General features: G+C 41.3%; 1 protein-coding gene across 4 annotated transcripts in view; it reads right to left on the bottom strand.

Annotated features, from left to right (window-relative positions):
* The window catches only part of AFF2 (ALF transcription elongation factor 2), a 474,637-nt gene that overhangs the window by 28,163 nt on the left and 422,582 nt on the right, over positions 1-23,892 (bottom strand). For all 4 annotated transcript variants that reach the window (XR_012647252.1, XR_012647253.1, XM_075007493.1 and 1 more), the window contains exons 12-16: positions 21,213-21,334; positions 13,497-13,725; positions 10,355-10,491; positions 9,677-9,740; positions 3,250-3,386 (exon numbers count right to left, since the gene is read on the bottom strand). Coding sequence is in view for 2 of the 4 variants with exons in the window: in XM_075007493.1 (XP_074863594.1) it covers positions 3,250-3,386; positions 9,677-9,740; positions 10,355-10,491; positions 13,497-13,725; positions 21,213-21,334 (689 nt within the window). In the remaining 2 variants the exon portion in view is untranslated. The remainder of the gene's footprint in view (positions 1-3,249; positions 3,387-9,676; positions 9,741-10,354; positions 10,492-13,496; positions 13,726-21,212; positions 21,335-23,892) is intronic.

Genomic DNA, 23,892 nt, shown 5'->3' with positions numbered 1-23,892 from the left:
AATAAAAGAAAGGTTGTGTTGATAGCTTTTAAAGTTCTTAGTCCTATTAATTTATGATGCTTGTATATTTTGTCTTTCCTTTCTGTTTAATTGCCGCTGTCCAACATTTGGGTGATAAAAGCTGGAGCATTCCTCCCCTCCTCGCAACTCCCCTTTTAAAGTTGCTTTAACGGACCACACTCCAGTCCATGCATTTAGTCTCTTGAAAATCAATTCATCACATAAAATCATTGTCCTGAGCCTTAATGCAATTTCACAGGTACTTGTGTTAGAATAAGTAATGGGCTTAAGTGTTGCTTAAGAAAGTTTTAAGCTACCCCGGCGGTCCTGATGAGTTCTCATTTGCAGGGAGGTAATGGAGTAATAGGCTGTGGGTCTTTTCTGCTGCCTGGTTGCTGTCCACCCCTGTCATCACACCCGTGTGCATGTCTAGCATAGAACCCTTTAGCCCCTCAGTATTCTGTCTTTCATGCTCTTTGGTAGTGCTCCAGTCACACTGAATGAACGTGGTCAAACACAGAGATGTGATACTCTTCAGAATTTGCAGTGTTAAGTTAGGGATTTTAGTGTTACAACTGGTCTAGTCTAGACATTTCTGAGAGTCAGTGCTCTGACATTTGGAGTCACTGTGATGCTCCACTTGTTTTTGCAAATAAAAGACTGCTCCAGATACCCACTTCACACAGCGGTTAAAATGACTAGAATAGATAGAACAAGGATCTGCCTGTAGGCAGCATCACAGTGGGGAAAAGTAATTTAAAATCTCTTCTTCATTGTATCCAACAGGAAGAATCTATGTTGAAGTTACATTTATGAACAATTTAAAAAAAAATGCAGGCATACAGTTTCACACCTAATTTGCAACATTCTCACTGTCATATGCAAATTGTGTCTTTGCATGTGCAAGTGATCGAAGTGCACTGTTATGGTAACTGTGTGTGCAAATTAGCCTCAACTGCCGCATGCCCAACTTTGCGTGTGCACTTTTTGAAAGTCAGGCCCTATGCAGCTTATTTAAATTGCCATTATATTGCTATATCACCAGAGGCCACCGGTCCTGGATTCCCCCACATTCCTGAGCCCTTTTATTTTGTGAAGAATCTTATTGTGCGAATCTCTCAGAATCCTGGTGAAACATGAGCAAATGAGCAGGGGTTTCATTTTCTTACTGTGGAACCATCTGTCATTCACTCATAACTTCCTATATTTGAAGGCCAAAAGGAACTATAACATCATGTAATCTGACCTCCTGCATAGATTCTACATAAATAGAACTTAATCAAATGGTTCATGAACAGGCCCAGTCATAATAGGTGTTGCTTTAAAAATGTACACAAACACAACATATACTGATGGCCCTAACAGTCCCATCTTTCATATGGGAGTCATGTTGTGATGACTCCCAGAATCTGGAAGGGGTGAAGAGCAAAATTCCTCATCTATGAAGTTAATTATAGACATCAGCTCGGATATCTAATTTACTAGGGCAACACACAGGTTTTGATCCTGCACTATTAAAATCAATGGGGGCTTTGCCATAGCCTTCAACATGAACAGGATAAAATATTATACAATAGGGTGAAGCATGCTATAGAAAGCATTCAGACAGATAGACAGAACGACTCAGATTTGCTTCACATTTCTCCAGGACAGGCAGGCTACTTATCAACTGCTGCAATACTTCTGACATAGCACATTTCATCACTAGATCTCAAAGTGCTTCACCAAGGACGTCAGTAATACTACCGCCATTTTACAGATGGGGCAACTGAACAGATTTCCCCACAGCCACCCTGCAGGCTAGTGGCACAACTAGGAACAAACACAGCTCTCCTGAGCCCCAGTCCAGTGCTCTTATTATGCCATGCCCCCTCCCTGAAATACCATTCTCATGCATTTGAAGAAAAGATAATCCTATTGTTTACTTTCCTCCACCATTTTGTGCTTATATATCCCAGCACAAAGACTATATTAAGTTACCCACTGTTAAAAAACACAGGCAAAATTTAGTCACAATGGAATGATGGGAGTTGTGGGGGGGAACTGGTGTATCCTTACTTCTTAATTGTTCTTCAAGATTTAGCTCTGATCCTAAGCGTTGTGTGAATATAATTTTTGTGGCATAATTTCCTTTCTTCTTCTTCTTAACAAGTGTTGCATGCAAATATGTATTTTAAAAAATGTAAAAAGCTTATTACTTACCTGCAAGTAACAGCTTCTTCAGATCTGATACATTTTATTATGTAAATACCTCCTAATTCAAAATGTAAAACATGCATTTTTGATAGACTCTAATAACTAATCTGACACACTAGAGCCTCTAACTCAAACAAGTCATAGGAAAACAAACATTTGGACTGATTCTGCCTGTTTCCCCCACGGGTAGAAATTAGGAGCAATCCCACTGAAGTTAATGGTGTTACACCATTTAAAATGATGTAAGAGTGGAATCAGAGCAAATGGGCAAAATTCTGATTGTTTTCCCCACAATTAAATTTAATCCTATGGATTTTAATTGGATTATTTCTGAGTAAAGTGAGCAACACTGGATCCATTATTTACTCTGCTGAGTAAATTCTATGGAGTCTAATTGGGGTCTAATCTTTAGGACAGAAACAGATGCAGATTTTCAAATATTAACTTGGGCATTTTAATATTAGGTAAAAGCTCTTAAATTCTGGACTGAAAAACCACATTGAAAAATTAACTCAGTGAATTTCAGTTGCTTTATATTCTCTTACTTTTTTTAGCCCCCACTCTTGGCCAGTACACATGTGAAAGTTGCTCTTTGGATGTGACCTTATATTCCAAATTACATCCTGGAACAATTTTTTACAGCCAAGTAATAAACCTCTGCAAAAACAGGGTTTATAATAGAAATCTTGATTGACTCATTTTAATGTTTTGAATTATAAAACTACACCTTTTAAAAGACAAGTGTCATTGCCAAACGGTGAAATTACTATACTTTACTTCCACCCACTACATTTCAATTTTAATTTTATGAATATTGCAAATTATAATACTCACATTATAACCTCTAAAGGGGATAATTTATAAAAGCAGTGTCCATCAATTATAAATTTTCCATGACATTAATAAAATGGCAAGAACTAATTATGATGACTTCTGAGATGAAGATGCCTTGGACAAACCATTAATATGTTGAAATGATATTTTTAAAAACAGAGCAGGTTCTAATTATGACTGAAATGAGATTATGAAAATGATCACAGAAAGGACATTAACCTGATGAGTTCCACAGTCTCTGAGTACATGGTGTATGGAGATTTAGCTTCTAATGGATCTCGCTCCATAGCATTCCCGCACTCAATGAAGGAGAGGGCAGCATCAGCATAATTCACTGCTTTGCCGAACTTTTCCAACTGAAATAAGAAGATGAACCCATCCAGATTATGCTTCAGCTTTTATTTCCAGTCAGACAGAACAGAATCTATACAAAGCAACACTGACATTAAAAATGCACATATTAAAGAATTAAAGCCAGGTCACGTTTTCACTAAGCTGTGCCAATAACATAGGGACAAGTCCTCTGCCAGTGTAAAAGAGCTTAGGTCTGTTGACTTCAATAGGGTTCTCTGATTTATCCCAGCTGAGGATAAGGCCTTATCTATGCTAGGCGGTGCCATCAATCTACTTCAACTACATAAATAGCACAGCTGAAATTGACATAGTCATCTTGGTGTCTTGCACGCAGTACTGTAAGATCGGTGAGGATGTCTCTCCCGTTATGCTGGCTACTCTTCTCATTCAGGTGGAGTACCAGCTTTGACAGGAGTGTGTTCAGAGAGCAATTTATCACCTCTAACCTAGAGATGTAAAATCCTGTTTAATTGATTAACTGGTTAAATGTGATCTTTAACTGGTTAACTGATTAAAGGGGGAGCTAGTGGAGGCCCGGAGCAGCCCCTGTCCATGGTGGGCCAGCTAGTGGGACCCCTGCTTCAGCCCCCACTGGCTAACCAGAACCAGTATCATTAAGACTGATACTTACCTGTTACCCAGTTAACCTTTCACATCCCTAAAACTCAGCACAGTATTTAAAAAAATCTGAGTTGCTCTTTGGTGTCTTAAAGACTAAGTTTGAGTACCAATATGCAAAAAGTAGGTAATGAACTTTCCATTGGACTCCTGACCATCCTCCCACCCCAAAAGGTCATCACTTGTCTTGCAAATGACAGTCTGAAACAGTGTTCAAAAAGTAAAAAATACAGCACCACTAAATATTTTATTTTACTAGAATTTTAGTGCAAAAAAGCTTTTTAGTCCTGATAATGGTTGTGATTAAACTGACTTAGACATACTGATTTCTTTTTTATGTGTAATGAATATTATATATGACACTTTTATAGTAAGTATTTTATAATAGTATTTAACATTTTCAATTTCTGATAGGTGGATGTAAGACTTCCACTAGTATGACATTTAATGTAGAAGACTCAATAAAGCCTTAAGTCCTCAAAAATGTCTTGGTATGTCTCTATCAAATTATTTTTGAGGTTACTGCATACATTTTCTGTTCTCAAAATGGCAACTGCTTATAACACAAGATTAAAGTACAGTTTCATACTCCTAAAAGATACTGGGATGTTTTATTCTGCTGTTACCATTTAGTAGCTCTTCTCACAAGACACATCCCATGGTCTATTTTCACCAGGACTTTATCAGTACCAGAGAGATAGTCATGTTAGTCTGTAGTCTGTCAAAGCAAAACAGCAGTCATGTAGCACTTTAAAGACTCACAAAATAATGTATTAGGTAATGACATTTCATGGGATGGACCGAAGAGACCCATCACCTAATACATTATTTTGTGAGTCTTTAAAGTGCTACATGACTGCTTTTTTGTTTTGAAGGGCATTTTCAGGTAGATTTATACCCTACTGTTCTAACTGCATGAAATTCAGCTGCGCAACAAGAGCTTGTTTTCTGTGGTCTTATGTGACAGATGCCCTCTTGGCTGACACAATGGAGAATAACCCAAGAATCTCCAGAGTTAAAAGAATGTGGTGTTAAAGCTCCAGTCTTCATAACTCTGGGTTCTAATGACTCATATCCTCTGTGGATTGACACAGAGGGGGACATGTAACACTTTCACCGCTGGGAGAGAGAGAGAGAGAGCCGGGTTAGCCTGTATTTTACCAAAACAAAAAACAGTCCTGTAGCACTTTAAAGACTAACAAAATAATTTATTAGGTGATGAGCTTTCGTGGGACAGACCCACTTCTTCAGACCATGGCTTTATCAGTGGTTACACTTATTCTACAGTACCCTGTGAACAATCAACAGGAATGCAGCTCTTATCTCGTTCCTCTCTCTTTCCCACCAATCATTTTCCTTTACATATCCTAGGCAAAGCCTTGCGTCAGGTGTTCTTTGGAAGCAAGTTTTCTATATAACAGGAAAAAAAAATGTAGCTTTAAGCTGAGATAGCCAAGACACATCCTCTTAATCAATGGTGGCAAAGCCATGGGACTGAATTCTGCTGTCACAAACAGCTATGTAAACCCTGGGTAATTCCTATGAAGTCAATTACATTTCTCTGGCTTATTGATGGTGCAATGGAGCACAATTAGGTTCTTTACCTCAGGCGTGTTGTACGGTGTATGTAGTTATTTGCTCTGACGATAGTGTGATTAATCATGAACGGGTGGTTCCTTTGCCCCTCTTCCAGGCAATGATGGGTTTACAATGGGCTAACTTCAGAATACTCCAAGCGCCCTCACTTTTGCCTGTAGTCCCTTCTCTGTGCATGCCCAGCAGCATTGTTTTCGCATCTCGTTAACCTTGCCTGACACTTGCAGGGGTCCCACACATTATCATGACATCACATCTTTCAATCTGGCATGTTTCATTGTGTCAGCACAAGATAAGCAACGGTTGCCAGAGGACAACTAATGCCATGGGACTATACAGCACATGAGTGACTTGGTGAAATATATGTGCATCAGCGTGCGATAATTTTTTTTAAAAAAGGGCCTACATAGTGGACAGAAAAGGCAGATACACAGTTCATGGGCATTTGTAGCTGCCAACAGCTTACACCCCAGTGGCTGGCCAGGCATTCCTATAAGGGAACTGGGGGGGTATCAAAATACATGTGACATGAATGTCCTGCCTGCAGGCAACAACATGCTGTGCAATGCCTTTTCAAGTTATTTCTGCCTGAAAAGAGCCCCTTCTCCTGCAAGGCATAGACAAAGGCAAGACGATGGAAGACAGGTCAACACTGTCTTGAGTGAATCAGGCTGTGGAGAAAAGTGGATTGACATAGCATGTTGAGACCATCATGTACTTGAGCCTGCAAATATTTGCCGGCACAGAGCAGGCAGGTTTATGCCAGAACGATGTGTGTTTTCCTTAAAGGTCAATCAGCTGCAGGAGGTGTTGTCAGTCTGCTTCTGTGAGTTTTCCCTGTGTAGAGATGTCAGCATTCTGATTCAACATGCTCTACTGAGTAAGTCTTAAGTAATCAGCGTGGGCCACCTTCTGTAAACGGGCATGTCAAGAGGTCTGACTTCTAGCTTAGTGACAATCAGGGGACGTTGCCAAAAAGCTGAGCCTGCGTTCTACAGGAAATAGGCCAAACAGCTTCATATCTCTGTATCAGGAAAAAAGGATCACAGAGAACTGAGACTGGCAGCATCATCCCTTCCTTCCCGGCCACCAACACCCAAACTGGCAACATTTCTAAACAGCGGATGGTACATTTTTTTTCTGTGTGCAACCTCCATCATTGCAGGCAAGAATGATAGGCATTTTGCCGTCAAACATACTGATTTACAGGAAAAAATATTGTTTTTACCCATCAAATAGATAGTCACCCAAATCCTGTTAGCTGTCCCTACATATGAGTTGTTGGGGGAAAGCTTAGAAGTCGGTCTTAGTTTTATTTTACGAGGACTTTACTTAAAGAAAGAAGAGATTTCTATTCCACCAAGGGAGTTGCTGCACTGTATCAGCTGCAGCAGAGAGGGGATCAAAAACTCCATTACAATGCAATGGCCATGCTGCAGAGCAGGTTGGATGAAGTTTGATGGCATCATAACCTGTCAAAATGTACAACTCCTTGCAAATCTAAATGCTTTGCCAAATCAGGTTGGTTTCATCAGAATTTTGTTCTGTAAGAATGTCTGGTTTCAACATTTACAAGAAGAAGCATCTTATGGTTTTGCTTTGAGATGATTTGAAAAAAAATGTCTTATCGCATTGTACATTATATAATACTAGCAGGGGCCAACCCTTTGTGGTGGCTACTGCCGAAATACTTATTTGCACAGGTAGATTTGGTTGTTTCTAATATGTAAGCCAATATATATCCTGTTGATGTTTTAATCAAATTTGATTTTGTCCAGTGTTTTTTTTCTAGAAAAAACAGTGGCGGAACTCAAGCCCCCAAATGCTCCCATATCCTGAGGCCCAACCAGTCCTGGTGGCTTAACCCCCGCCCCCTTGTGTGGAACCCAAACCACCCCCAGAAGGGCCAAAACTGCCCCCTGGTGGCTGAGCCACACTATCTGGGGCTCTAGCTGCCTTCCCTGTGTGGGGCCCAAGCTGCTCCCTAGGGCATAACCACTCCCCAGGGTGGGGGAGTGTCAAACTGCCTCACTCTTATCCCATTCCCCTCCCCCAGAGCCAATCATCCCCAGACCCACCCTCTAACTCTATCTCCTCCTCCGCTCATTCCCGAACTGGCCTCCCATCAACACTGACTCACAGGGCCCTGCCGTGCTGAAGGAAGGACTCAATTTAATTGGTTTCATCGGCAGCCGTTAAACCAATTAAGTTGAGTCCTGGCTTCAGCATGTCAGGGCGCTGTGAGCTGGAAGCGAGCCGAGCCAGCCGCAGCAGCAGCAGCGTATTGGCCACTAAAAGAGCTGCACTCATGGCTCAGAGCACTTTAAAAATGGCGGCACCGGCGCAAGCAAATAAGGTAGTGGAACACTGCTCCACCCGAAAAATAGCCCGGATTTTGTTCCATATACAAACGTCACATCAGTCTTTCCTACCAGCACTCATTACATCTGTATCACTTCTGTATGCACAATATTTTGGGCAAGCACATTCTTAGACCTAACTTGTATGTGCCAACTTGGTGTCCTATGGAAAGGTTGCTGATCCACGTATATCTTGAGGTTACCAGGGTTGCCTACCTGACTCATAACCACATATAACTGGTCATGAATAAAAACTGGTGCAGATAAACACATTCCACATTTCTCTAGACTCTGTCCCTGACTTTTGTTTATAGTCATTGCAAATGCTATCACCTCCCCATCCGGTGACTGGACAGCCAGAGACAGCAAGTAGGAGGGAAGCTTGATGGCGAAGCCGTGCAACTCCCACTCCAGCGGGCATTGTCTGGTTGCTGAGGTGGGAGGGGGGCACTACTTCCTCTTTTCTGGGTGGGCAGGACCTGCTGCCAGCAACGGCTTTCCTGGCACTGTCAGCGAGTGGCAGGCAGAGCATGCGCAAGGGTGTCCTGGGCTCCTCACGGCATCACCCACAGCGCTCTTGAGAGGGGCCCAAAAATGGGGCCTGAGGTGAGTTCCCAGCCACCGGCTCACTGAGGAGTCTGGACAGATGGTTCCTGGCTTGGTGAGAAAGGGCCAAGGGGCCTCGGGCACTGCAGCTGAGGGCTAGCAAAGGGAGCCATGGGAGGCTGTACCTGGCTGTCGGGTGGAACACAGCATGGATCCCAGCACATGGGTGTGTGAGGAGACAGGCGGGTGGGGAGAAAGTAAGAGGGGCTGGGGAAGGGAGCAGAGAGGTGTAGCACAAAGAGGGGGAAGGGGGAAGGACTGTGGGGCAGAGGAAGGGGGAATGGGTGAGGTTCTAAAGGGGAGGAGGGGCAGGTAGGCTACAAGAGAAGGTCCTGGTGGTTTGGGGTTGGTGCAGCATGAGGGCTGCAGGAGGGAGGTGCAGGATGGGGTCGGTTCCTTTCCAAGAGCTACCACCTTGGCCCCGCGGTTTCTTTCTTTCTTTCCTTGGCATCCTCCCCACCTCCTGGGGCATGGAGAGGTGAGCAGGGGAGCTGTCCCCCCACCATGAACCCCGCCCTGGCTCTGCGCTCACCAGTGGGCACAGGGGTGGAGCTCCCTCATGCTGACCCCTCCACAGCCTCCCATGCACCACAACAGCACCGGGGAACGTTCATGACAACAGTGGAATGGACAGATGGATAGACAGCTCTCCTTTTATAACAGTATAGACACTAGAATTACTATCATAGATAGATAGATCAAAACAATTCAGTCAAGACAAAGTGAATTTTCACTTGAAATTTTCCTTCATGGAGGGTTCTGAAATTTTCAGTTTTGAAATCCTTCAGGCAATACAATTTCTTTTCTCTGTACTGTTCTGGTAGTAACAAGAATACTGAGCTCACAGTTAAGAACAGTGGTCTGATTTGAGTTTGGGGTTATCAGCTCATATGAAGGCTGATTTAAAATCCAGAGAAATCAATAGAAAGACTCTTTACAGCTTCAGCACTCTTTGGCTGAGATGCAAGGTGTATGGGGGCTGGACTTGATGACCTCCTGAGGTCCCTTCCAGCCCTTGGATTCTATGATTCTATGAAATCTATGCTTAAGGACCCCTTCACTGACATACTATTCAGTGCTTGAAAAAAGGCAGAAAATGAATAGAACCTTACCAGTGCATCTGCTTTGTGCTTTAGCTTTTTCGCCTCTTGCATGTAATAGTCTGCATTGTGAAGCCTGAGGAGAGAGAGTTCATTCTTTCAGTGCTGCATTGTCATATTGTTGGACAAACATTATCTGAGAGGAATGCCCACCACTTCTAACAGAAAAATGTGACCCCTTATTTGTTTAATTTTATTCTGAAATTAATAGGAAGCTGTTGAATGTAATGATATGATTAGCGGGCACGTGACTAGTGAGCACAAACGACTAGCTGAGGAAAACAGCAGCCCAAGGGGGGGCCATTAACATGTGTCAAATAGAGGAAAAGGCAAAACAACTCAACCCGATTAATTGTAACAAGTTTCTATTGGAGAAGTTAAAATGAAAATTAAAGAAGAATTATTCTGGAAGTTCAACATTTATAATCTGAACACATTCATCAAAAGACTTTTAATTGAGTAATGATGGAAATTCATTGTCAAGAGAAAAACTCTTTACTGTCATGTACTGATGTTACCACTAAGGGCCTGTTTGGGCCTTCCTGTCTCAGGCATGACTTGTATCGTTTTGCCTTTGTGAAGACTGTCAGTTCAGACCTCAATCATATAACTCATATTCAGCACAAAGGGATTGTTAGACTTCTAAATCAAATTTTACGGCCCATGTTTGGACTGTTTAATGCAACATACATGTCATCGAATGTTATTTTAGGCCTTCGTGGCTCAGATTTCCCATTGGAGACTGTAGGCATCGTCGACCAGACGTCTGTTTCTAGATGACTGGCATCAAGGAGACTGTTTGTTGGTCTATTGTGAGACTCTTCCTCCTACAGAAGAGAATTGTCATTAGCTCTTTTAACTTTCACCCAAACCCCCTTCTGTGTTAAAACACTGAAACAGAAGGGAAAGAAAAATCATTAGCACAGCTTAATGTTAAAATTCAGATCCTCATTCACATTTTAGGAACTTCACCAACCACCTTGCTTTCCCTTCTAATACAAACCTGCTAGATTAATTAAGTACTGTGATTACATATTGCTCACATGCTTGATCTCATTAACATATGCTCTCGGAAAGGTGTAAAGTCAGCACTGATACCACAGAACACTACTCACTAGAGACACTTATTAAAAGTGTTGGGAGGAAACAGATTCTGGAGTGTTGGCTGATTACAACTAGAGATGCAATATAAGCCATTAGCCTAGGCAATTGGAATTCGTTTGTGAACTCTGTTTATAATCAGATGAACTAAATCATAGATTAACCAATGAACTATGAGAAAACCCTATAATACATTTCAGTGGGTGAACATTTCAGATGCCACCTCAGTGTATTAATCAAGCATGTATCTGCTGAATAATGTTGGAAATGATGGGGAAAACTGCCCTGCTGTTTACATAGCACTGTTTACTGGCTGACATATGCAGTTCATTTTGGCATTGATTTTGGTGGAAGACAAGTGCACTGCTCTTGCAGTTTGAAGTAAAGTGACATGATGATATCAGATAGCAATAGGGTCGAGCGAATAAGGTAAAGTGAATTGTCACTTACATTCTAATGCAACTGGAGTGTTTTCTTTTTACAGTACAAGGTTGGCAACTTTTCATGACAAGGGAAATTGTGAAAAATGAGGCCAAACACACCCATTTCTGCAACGGTCAAAAAGCAATGGAAGCAAACACGAAAGTCTTGCATTACAGAAACTCCATAATTAGGTTCCTCTCTAAAAGAGTCTTAAAATTAAACATAAATTACCAATGTTCTCTAAAAGTAGGTGTCCAATGGGTGTGAAATTACATGTAGGATTAATTTACATGCTCCTTGAATTTTCTAAGCATTTTTTTGTTTCTTTTCATTGATGTTTAAGAAGCCTTTGAAAGTGGCTAAAAAGTTTCCTTTGCAACCCTACTTTTCATTCATGACCAATATCTATTATAAACCCCTTTGCCTATCTAGACAAAATTTGGCAGAGAGGAGGCCCCCGAGGAGAACAGCTCAGACAGGATGATTTTTAAAAGAATGTTGAATTTATGGTCATTTTTAGCTGTTATTCTCATAAGAGCTCCAAGTTTATGGACTGTGCACGCAAACTAACCTGATTGATGAAGGCCATGTGCATGCAAGCCGGATAGATGGGAGAGGCTGGGAGCACAGCATTCTGATTGATGGCATGTGGGCGTGACGGACACATAGGGCCTCACTGGTTGATGGAGACCAGGTGCACCTAAGTGTGACTGGTTCAAAGGAGAAAGAGAAGAGGGGCTGGGCAAGAGCAAGCCTGGTTGGTTGATGCTTAGGAAGTGAGCACATGCAAGCCTGAATATTTGATTGAAATGGATGGATGAATGTGTGTGTGTGTGTGAGAGAGAGAGAGAGAGAGAGAGACTGGTGCACATAAACCTGACTGATGGGGCTCAATGCAAGCAACCGAGCTTGATGGGTATGTTCAAACCTGATTGGGTGAACATAAAACCTCCTCCAGGAGAAGCTATGTTATTCTGTCAGAGTCGATCCTATAGCCAAAAAGGCCTCATGTGCAGCTGCAGAAGGATAAAAATCTTCCTGTTGCACGTCTAATGTCCCCATATCCCCCCCACCCCTCATGCAATGCTCATCCCTAATGAAGTGGTACAAGATACCAAGGAATTCCCACAGAAAACACTTTGTTGTGAAGAGTGGAGCACGGCTACGCCAAGAACATGCCTGACACAAACCCACAAAAGCAAGAAGATGGACAGTGAAACCACAGCATCACAGCCCTCTTCTCCTTCACTTACAGCCATCCACTTCCTGTCATTTCAACCATCTTATCCCATGGAACATAAATGGCCAGCGTCCCTTTTCCCATCACGGGAACACCAGCCTTCAACTGCTCCATTTAATCACTCTTCCGCACACGCTCCTTTAGCTATCTTCTCCTGCCACAGTCAACTCTTATGTCAAGCAACACCAGCTGCTAGAGTTGGGGGATAGGTTAAACTAGTAGAAGGAGTTCCCATAGGGGCAACAGTGGGGCAGAGTTCACATTGTGTCACGTGGTCTGTCGTTGAATGGGAAAGCATGTGCCTAGGAGATGGAAGACAAGACAGTCTGTGAAATTAGGAACTTGTTATGTCTTTGCTATTGTGTGTGTGTGTCAGGCATTTTGTGGGTGTAAAAACCCTATTACACAACAGAGAGTTTTGTGTGTTATATAGGTACTGCGGTGAGAAAGTCCTGAAGTTGCAGAAACCAAAATAAAGCAAACAAAGGAGAGCAGAAAAGCAGAGGAAGGCCAGTAAAGGGGGAAAAAGCAAGCTAGGAGGCAGGTCATTGTAGAAAGGCAGGTGCTCAGATATTTGGTCCATGAGTATGGTACAGACAGGCAATTTTTCGCTAGATTTCTATTGGGCAGTCAGTTCAATCCGCAATGCTCAGTTTAGCTACAGTGCTTAATTGCCAGCTGACAATGTGGGGCTATTGGTTATATGAAATAGGCTAACACAGAAAATACATCAAAGGAGATATTTTTTCTTTACATATGTGGTTTAAACTATATAGGCAGGAGGAGTAATTGCAGCTAGCCCTCTGCTGCAAATCTAGCCCTATAAAGCTGAGGGACCAGGTGCTCTCGGCCGTTACAGTGTCAAACGGATGCTTAATGCAGATTTAAAAATGGAATCTGCAAGAGCGTTTGTGTACTGGTCACAAGTGCTCCACTCCTATCTGCTCTTCAGCGGGACTAGAGATGGATTTAAACGAAGGTATTAAAAGAGAGAGAATCAAACAGAACAAAGCTTAGTTACTTCTGTTTTATCCTGTTCACTTTCAGCAACTCCCATCAGTTACTTACACAGATTCCTTTGGGGTTTGAAGAGGATTTGGTCTCATTCTTTCTGTATTTAGAAGAAGAGGAAGAGCTGCCAGTCTGCAAGGAGGTTGTGACGCTGCTCTCTTGGCTGAAGGAACTGTTGTCACTGCCGTGCCGCCTCTGGGCTGGCTCATCCAGCAGTGGGGATAATGGAGGAGGGAACAGCTTCTCTTCTCTTTTCTTAGTCACCTTTTTAACTGTACTCCCACTACTGGGAAAAAGACAAGAAGAGGTTGTGTTACAAGCCTCCAGCCATTTTTAAATTTGCTACATTGCCAAGCACTTTATATTATCTAAGGGGCATGTATTCACTAGATGCTGGATTGGCAGGAGGTGGTTGATCCAGCAGGTATAGAAGTGCAAAATTGACCGCTGAGTGCTCTCCTGTCAACTCCAGTACCCCACAAGAACAAGAAGAGTAAGAAGAGTCAATGGGAGAGCCTCCGCTGTCAACTTACTGCAGTGAAGATACCACGGTAAGCGAACCTAAATACATCGATGTTAGCTAAATTATTACGTAGCTCAAGTTGCATAACTTATGTTGACAGTCCGAGGTACTGTAGACAAGGGTTAACTGGAGGCCAAATTCCAGCCTCATCTGGGCCTCGCCATCCCCATGTTCTATGATTATGGGTAGCAGGAGGCCAGCTCCCCATGCCTTCTTTGCCTCTTCAATGACTTCAAAGACATTAAGTTTGGGGGACTATTTTTAATACAGTCAAACAAAAAAATTACACTTAAATAAGTCTTTAAGGTGCCACAGGACTCGTTGTTGTGTTAATGTCATTGTGGACACTTTAAATGCTAAGTTGAGTCAATCATCATCATTGAAGGCATAGCGACACTGATCCCTGAAAGTAAATAACCAAATACTTAACTTTATGGATGGGACTATTTGAGGTCAAAGGGACTACCCTCACACGTAAAAGTACACATTTTTAATGCATTGCTGGATTGGGGCCCATGTGCCTACTCTCAGCAGAAACCCATCATATGTGAGCGAGCAAAATGTTTTTTAACAGCTTCCAAATAACAAGTATAACAATAACGTGATAATTATTTCACTGTACAGGTATAACTGATGTGCACCACTACAGAAAATGATTCAGAGCAGCTGGCAAAACCTCTTGAGTGAATACTGGTTTATGAATGAACCTGCTTTAGAAAATAAATATGTTTTTTACACGAAAACTGACACAATGCTTTTGTTGACTCTTTGTTTTGTATAGAAGAATGGTCACTAGTGTATAAACTGCAGCTATGTAACCCACGCTCCCCTGACTGTTTAACATGTTAATTTGATCATGGATTTGTATTTAGTTACCATCCTAGTTCAGTCTATGAAGATTATTTGAATTTTAGTCTTTTCTCAGACAACTAATATTGCATTACAGTGTCATTTATTTTTCATGATTATTGAGTAAAATTTTCAATAGCAAATTACGTTAACAAGGATTTATGTATCCCTCTCAGTCAATTCTAGCAAGTGTCGGGAATTATAGATTTACAATACCTCAAAGCAACAAATCAGAGAGGAACAAGAAATTCAAGCTGCCTAATTCCCCAATGTTGTGACATTCAATACCATCCCCCTTATTCTAGCCTAGCAGGGTTCCAAGATACTACCAATATTAATGACAACTGTGTCTATTCCAATCATTTTCTAGTTGTGGTCTTTGTGTCAATTTTAGTAATACAAAAATGTGTTAGGATTCCGTGACCTCAGTGGACTATAATCAAACAAAAGCCAAGACACTGTATTGTCACTGAGACTCAGAAGCATTTTTCAGTACAATTAATATGCAGCTAAAATTACCCTGTTGAAAGCTCTTCATTATATGAAAGCTCTGCAGACTAATGGACCTTCACTGGCACAGCGTGTCTAGTGTCTTACAATAGGAAGGTTAAGGATACTGACTGCACAGCATGTTGTTTTACTCTGAAAACATTTTGGTTGTTCAATAAGACCAAATGAAAACAGCTGTGTACTAGGCAGTTGGGGAATTGATAGGGATGGTCCAGGGGAGTTTGCCCAACAAAGTTACTGGCAGAGATAGGAACAGGACACACACATCTTCCAATTCTTAGACCAGCCTCTTATCTGTTATTCTGTGCTTTGTGTAAAGAGATAGGTTGGCAGCTCTGCCCTAGCCCAAGATCCATCCTTCTGTGTGTGCCCAAGCCAGTAGGGTACTGGGAAGTGCTTGGGAAATGGAGTTCACTTGTGAAGGAAAAGTGAGGGTTGGGTCTGTGGTCCTGTCCCCAGCTTTGGAAAATCTGAGGGGCCCTTCTTTTCACCTGTCAACATTTTGTTGTTAAGAAGGGAGTTTGGTCTCATGGGCCTAGTTCAAAAGTTTTTGCGAAAGACTGAAGGTCAGTTAACCCACAACCCCACACCTTAGGACTTGAGCCAGACCCTGTTTTAGGTTATCGAGGTGCTCAGAGCCTTCCTTGGTATTGTTATAGTCCAGCTGATGGAATTCTGGCTGGGTGGAGTATATCACTAAGACCTTTGGACAGGGGCAATCTCAGATGGCCACATAACAATCTAACCAGTGTCAACCAGTTGCTTCTACAAGGGTGAAGTAAATGACATCTAGAATAGGCTCAGCACTGGTGGGTGGGTAGCTGGAAAAGACTGCAGCTGACTTGATAACTGCCTGTTCTCGTGGGTTCTAACACCTTTCAGAGACCTGGCCTCCATTTTGGGGGCACTGCCTACAATTTTGCACCCACACTTCAACTGTGGGCTCAGATCTCATTAGGGGCATCTCCATTACTACTCAGATTTGGTACAGAAGTCATCCTGTGGGAGATGGAGCCACAACCAGCCACCCCAAAACTGTCCTTTGTGTCTGTGTATGTAGCTTTCACATATATTAAATAAACTAAAAAACAGCAAAAGCCGTTTGAGTGGTTCAGCCCCAGGTGCAGTCATGCACTTCCTTTGTTGCTCTTTCAATCTAAACAGGGTTTCCAGGAAATTAACCTTCTGTAGTAACGCTATGCACCTCAGATTCATGATGTTAACAATAACCTCCATGAAATCAATTGTTACCAGTAGTTAACTGGACTGTCACTTTGCTTTGGGCTGTTAATGAGCTAATAAACTGGTCTTTCATTGTAGTAATCACTGATTTTGAATGAATTTATTGGAGTAATCACCTGGAGTCAATGATTTAATTTGCTGGCAAGATTGTTAATTAAATTATATTTATAATCAAGTGAGAAACATAAAAATGCATGAAAAAATACAAGCAGAACTGATGGTCTTGTGGCTGCAGGGTTTAATCTCTGTGTCTGAGAAGGCCAATTATCAAAGAATGAAAAGTCTCCCTGCCTGAGTTTTTCAGCCTTGTTTATTGTTAGGTATGAAGCAAGCCACAAGGGAGTCAATGTACGAAGGATGAAGAATTTTCATCTTGTCTCGAATTTCAAGCGGCTATTCTTTACCTGTATTTTATCCACTCATTGTAGTTTGTTATAGTATCTCTGGCCCATTAGTGAGACAAAGCCATTGTCTAGGCCAATTACTTGGCTTTACCTTCCCTCCACTTTCCCTGTCCCCAAAGAAATGCTTCACACTGATGCTGTATCTAATCTTCTGCAGGGGGTTAGCAGGGAAAGGTCACTTTCACATTAGGTTGGTCCATGTGGCAGCAACTGAATGAAGCCATAGTCTTTGTCACAGATGTACTAGGGTCGTTTTATTGTGAACAACATTATAACGAAAGCTGTCGTAACTACCCAAGGGGCCAGGGAATATATGTTATAGATGTTGCCTAGTACAGGTACATTTTTAACTAAAGTAAAACAAAAATAAAAACAAAACCCAAAACCCTCTACTGAAAATCTTAGAAATACCCTAAAATGATTGCTTATGAAAAGACTGTTGTCTGCTAGCTATTGGCACTGCATAGATTTAATTTGAAAACCAGGTTCCCACTCTGCATCTGCAAGTAACTACTGGTGTTATTACATATGCACAAATGCTGGCAAGTAGCAGTGTAATAACTGGCCTTTTCCCCCAAATTTGGTAGTTAGACATTAACTGTTCTCATTTGCATGTGCAATTAATTATACCTACAAAATTGCTCTTGCAAGTAAAATAACTATATTAACAAAGATAATAAAATCATAACAAAAATAAAATCACTGGCATAAGATGGCTGGCCAATCTATTGCATTTTTAAAAAGCTCTGTATGGTTAGTATCCAAAGCAATCACTAGAAAACAGATATTTAGTTCACTTGAAATCCAATATAATACTTAATTTCTGAATTTCTAAATATTCTCTTTTTTCTGCTCCTGTTATCCTGTGGATTTAATAAGGGAAGCATGTACAAAAATATTATTTACATGCCTAAAATAAAAAACCCAAGATGGAATTAATACAATTTTCTTCAAGTATATATAAAATTAATTCAGCAGATCCTCCCTAATCTACAAATTTTACAATCCACAATGAAAAGCAAACAAACAAAATAACCCCGTCTCATCCCACTTTACAGAAAGATTTAGTATCCCAGGGAATGATCCGAAGTCCACAAGTGAAAGGTAAGACTCCCATTGACTTCAAGCCTACAGTGAGGTTTCATGTTACTAAAAATACATTCACTATCACATTCCGACATTTTAGAAATAATTAAAATTGAACCGTAATTGTTAAAATCATCATAAATATTATACCTTGGCTCAGATCTGGGAAGATGCAGGCACCCAAAACTATGTATAAGAATATATAAGCAGATGGATGCCTAATTATTTATACAATTATCATGGCTACATAAGGAAAATGGGATACTTATATGTACCAGTGGTTTCTAGGCGCACAACTGATCATCTGAGCATGCAAATGCGTTAGTTTACTTGTGCACTTATGGATTTATAATGTGCAGCTTAGGCCTTTAATTGCCCACACACTGACACATGTGGCTTTTTAAAAACCTGTCTTTGTGACTTGGTGTCTTTGCTTGCTCTGTTGTTTCTATTCACTGAGGGCCAGGTTTAAAGGTAATTAGGGGCCTAATGACTCATATTAATTAGTATTAACTACAACGGGTGTTAGGCACCCAGGCACTTCTGAGAATCCTAACAGGCACCTAATACGCTACTCTGCACCTAAACACCTTTAAAAATCCCCCCCACTTGGATCCTGCTGGTTCAGGTTGAGTGGGGTGAGCGTATGCTTGTGCCCAATATGAGTCAACATCAATGTTCCCTCTGATCTCCATCCATATGCAGAATAATTTTTATGTGTACTGGGACATGTGCAAATGTACACCACCAGTAGAAACAAAATACAGCTGGGGGCACCCTGCTAATCAACTGGGTGGCATTTGAATCTCTCCTGAGTGGCCACGCTAGTGCATAGCTTACAGGGAACACTGGCCTGCATATGTGCAAAGATCATTTGGACATGATTGTAGGATTAGGTTTCACTTATTATTTCACCATAGTTTTCACAATCATTAAATACATATTAGCAAGGCTTTACTGTATTAATATGTAGAACCTTTGGGAATAAAATTTGGCACATAAGTAACAAGCCTTTCCTTTAGTATTTTGCCACTGCTGTGTTATTTTCCCCCTGCCTTTGAATCAGTGACTGGTTTGGACTCATGTTTTGTGCCTTATCCGTGATGGAAAACAGAAGTGCTCTGAATGCTCAAAAGTAATCTGGAGATGTGCAGCAATTTGTCTTTTCACTTTCAATCCCCTTGTCTTGGGATCAGGTTTGATCTACATTCAGCTGCACATCACTGGGAGTTTCAGACCTGAATGATCAAACAACACAGGATTTGTTTAAAATGAACTCGGAAGATACAAATAACAAACACGATGTGCTCCAGGCCTCCATCATGTCAGTGGCTAAGGAGTCAAAAACGTAGGCTCACAACTCACAGTGGGTGAGAGAAAAAGCTAACATATGGAAATAACTATTGATGGACACAATCCTATTTTAGCAGAGAATACCAAAGGGCTTGAAAGCTCTAAGGAACCAAATTAATGACCTGGAAAACAAGCTCAGTTTAAGAAACATCAGGTTGGGGGTGGATCCCAAGGGCTTGTTTGAGAATTTTTTGTAATGGATAATGGAGGTGTTGGGGGTGGATAATTTTTGATTCCCTCTGCCATATATTTCAGCTCATTTTATTTTCAGGAATGAAACTGAACACCCATAATGATGTTCACTAGATGGGCAACATGTTATGGACTACACCATCACCTTCAAATCCTCTGCCTTTTCCAGACCCAGCCACATTGAGAACCAGATCTAATTTTCAGTAGCGTAAATCTGGACAAAGTGGAGTAACTCCATAACTAAACCAGTATAAATAAGATTATAATCTGCTCTGTAGACTTCATAATGGCTTTAAGAGATGCAAATTAGATAACTTATTTCAGAACTTCTTCATAAATTTAAGTGTTGTTACTATGATAAATTTCCTACAAGATGAGGTACTTTCTGAGCCTGATTCTTGGCTTGCAACAGTAGAAATCAGAAGTTATATCTCTGAAGCCAATAAAAGTGTAAAGTTGATAGGCTTTTCTATATTTACATAATGTTAATCCTGTGATTATAATATTAAATGTCATTCAAATGGAGCCTGATTGCTCATGTATTATAGCTACCTCAAACAAAATGCAGGATTTCAGAAATATAAATTATAGGGTTATATGTACCCTGCAAAATAAAGTGATATTTAAAGTTAAGTACTTCCTACTTGCTTTGTACTTCATAAGGTTAACATGCCAGGTCTCTATTAAGCATCTGGCAGGACTGTTCCATAGTTCAGCTGAAATCATATTTAGAAAAGGGACTTTGTTCCATATCCAGAATCAGACAATGCTGTAACAAAAACATCAAAATATATGGTTCTATTTATAATGGCCAAATCTGTCTCCCTGTGAGGTTAATGGCAAAACCACTGTTGTTTTCAAGAAAAGCAAGATTTGGCCCTCAGAAAATGAAATCTATACATTTTTGAAGTTTCTTTTCCAGTAGCAAACTCCAGGGACATGGCTACACTATCACCCGTCTTTCGAAAGGGGGATGGCAGTGAGCCACCTAGGCAGATACTAATGAGGCTCTGCCATGCATATGCAGCACCTCATTAGCATAACTGCAGCTGCATGCATTTCGAAGGTGCCCTTTTTGAAACGCGCACCACCAGTACAGACAGGGGCCTTTCGAAAGGATCCCCAGACTTGGAAAGCCACTTCTTCCCATTTGGTTTTGGGAAGAAAGGGCTTTTGAAATGGGGTGGATCCTTTCGAAAGGCTCCTGTCTACATCGGCAGCGTGCACTTCAAAAGCATCACTTTTGAGACACGCACAGCCGCCATTATGCTAATGAGGTGCTGCATATGCACGGCAGTGCCTCATTAACATCTGCCAAAGTGGCTTATTAGAATCCCTCTTTCGAAAGGGGGGTGCTAGTGTAGCCACTGCCCAGGTGGTTAAGGAAGGGATAATCAGGGTAGCTGGGACATGGCTGAGAAGGCAGGAAACACAGGTATTTCAGTGCTTCAGTGGTATTGTGGTTTCTTTAAGCCTAACAAGAGGATAACTCAAGTGCATTTGGAAAACATGGCTCTCCCTACAGGACAGATGGGAACCCATAGCATTCCACAACACATGATTTTGAAGAACATGGTTATTAAAAAAAACAGCTGAGTATTAAGAGTAACTTACTCTTTAGTGCTGGGCAATCTGTGATTAGGTATCGGAGAAATACATGGTGGAAGCAGGCATGAGGCTGAGGTGTCCTCCAAGCGCTGTTTCTTAATTTCACCAAATGTATCCAAGCTGTCGGACTGTTGAACAAAACAAGAACAGGTGACAAAATAAAGCATTTGGGCATGATTTCACTTTTACCATAAAGAGAAAGTCCAGAATCCTAGTATATGTCTTTTGTAATACAGGTTGAACCTCTCTTATCCAGCACTCTCTATTCTGGCAACATCCTTGGTCTGACATGATTTTAGTTAGCTGGATGTCCACTTATCATGAGTGCAGTTCCATAAAGTTTGTTTACAGACACCAGTTCTGGCACTCAGGGCACATCTACATGTCTGGGAAGATAAATCCAGGTTGATCTTCAGTAGTTTGATCTTGTGGGTCTGGTAGAGAAGAAGAGGGCTAGTGCAGACACAATCTTAGCATATTAGGCTTAGGTGGAATGTTTTATTTTAACTTTGATCTGTCTGTCATCACTGGCAACCACTGAAATCCCACTTTTCATACTTAATATAGTCACTTTTGTTTATTATCAAACCAAGTGTAAATAACTGTTACCGGGTTGGGGGGAGGGGATAATAGCTACACATTGCTCTCTTTCACAGATAAAGACAGCAAGCTTTCTGAGCTGTCTGTATGGCTGTGGCCACACCAGCCCCTCGTCTCAGAGGGTCTATGGTAATGTGGCACTTCGGGATATGCTAATGATCTGCTGCTATACATATGCAGCATCTCATGAGCATAATGGCAGCCACACACGTGTAAATCTTTCATACAGAGTAAGGTGGATTTATCTAGGGTTTTGATCCCATTGGGGGGCTGTGATCCTGGGTGTTTGGCAAGTCCCTGTAACAGAGCCTTCCCCGAGCTGAGCTGATATCACTGTCTCTGACACTTGGCTGAGGGGTGGATCCCTCAACTCTGCCTTAACTGGGAAGATCAGAACTTCTGGCTCATCAGGATAAGGTGGTGAGGTGCTCCAGTGGGCAGGCAGGTAGACATAGTGGTATGATAGCTTCCGGGGTGGGGGTGGGGGGATCTCTGTAAGCTGACCTGCCACAACACGTGCAGTCACAGGCACACAACCCTTTTCTTTTTGCATAATTTTAATTCTCAGGCAAAAGGTAAAATCAGAGATTCATCTCCTGCAGACCTTACTCTTGTGAATATTCCCACTGAAGCCAGTGGGAGTATTCACGAGTCAGGGCTGTGAGCCTCTGTCATGTATTAATTTCCTTCTTCCATCTTTACACTGCTCTAAATCAGCATTTTAATGCAGTTCAGGAGGCCAATAGGACTGGTAGTTGAAGTCACATTCTCAGTGATTTATAAAATTTGAGGTATAAAAATATGAAATGATATCTTCTCTCTGAGAGACCAGAGCATAAGCATTTCAGCTGGAACATCCCTCTACAAAAATTCATTTATGATACAAAAACTCTGTATCTTTTCTGAAAACACTTTAGTTTGAAGCATACTGTTATATCCCACAAGGTAGGCTCCCCTTGGGCAGAAATAACATAAAACACATGATAAAACATAGTCCCTCAAGTCAAAATATATTCTGCATTTCAGTTAGTTGCACAGAGAGAGCAGCTAGTTAAGCAAATGGTATTTCTATAAATTACATTTGTTTATGTAACAAAATTATATTTTTAAAGACTGAATTCAACAGTGGCATAAGCCAGCACAACTGCTTGAATGAAGCAGTAGGGGTGAAATGGATTGTAACTCTCCAGACAATAAAAATCTACTTTCTGAAAAGAAGTCACATTTTCTGGGTACACTCAAACCTCAGGAATTTGTACAACTCCTTGGAAATCCCACTGCAAATTACTGAACACTGCAAATCAGTGGTAAGTGACAGTGTTCCCTCTCATTTTTTCTATAATGGATGGAATAAAGTTTGTTATGTGCACCAAAGCATGTGCAACACCAACAGAAACATGCTGCCCACGTGGGCGCTCTGATAATCAGCTGGGTGGCATTTGAATCTCTCCTGAATACCCACCCAAGTACTCAGCTTACAGGGAAAACTGGTAAGTGAGCAACCACAGTAGAAAAGCACAAAAGATACATTACCAAATATACACAACACGTTGCTTTTGACAGTCTCAGAGAGTTAGCTGTATTAGCTGCATCTTCACAAAACAAAACAAAAGCAGTCCTGTAGCACCTTAAAGACTAACAATATTGCCTATTAGGTGAGGAGATTTCTTGGGAAAGACCCACTTCTTCAGATCTAGAGAATAACTCATAACTTAGAGAGAGAAAAAAAAAACTGAGAGAAAAAAAAAACTCGAGGAATCAGCTAAACAGGGGAGAACGAAGGGGGTGGGAGAGAGAATAAAAACATGGAAGTGTCTATTAAGTTAAGCAGGATGTCTGCCATCACTGCAGATATCAAAGGTGGAAGAAGTGGGCCTTTCCCATGAAAGCTCATTGCCTAATAAATAATATTGTTAGCTTTTAAGGTGCTACAGTGTAGCATCTTTTGTAAGAAACAATTAAGTCTTAGTAATATGGTACCTATCTGCAAAACTACATCCTCAATTAAATCTTGGCTGAGGGGTTTTGTGGACGCTAAGAGGAAATGCAGATCTATTGTGTGGTTTCCCTGGGATTATAACAATGA

This window comes from Carettochelys insculpta, chromosome 13 (assembly GCF_033958435.1).
Source record: "Carettochelys insculpta isolate YL-2023 chromosome 13, ASM3395843v1, whole genome shotgun sequence".
NCBI lineage: Eukaryota > Metazoa > Chordata > Testudines > Carettochelyidae > Carettochelys > Carettochelys insculpta.
Note: the sequence above shows the minus strand (reverse complement) of the source record. Positions and strands in the feature narration are given on the sequence as shown.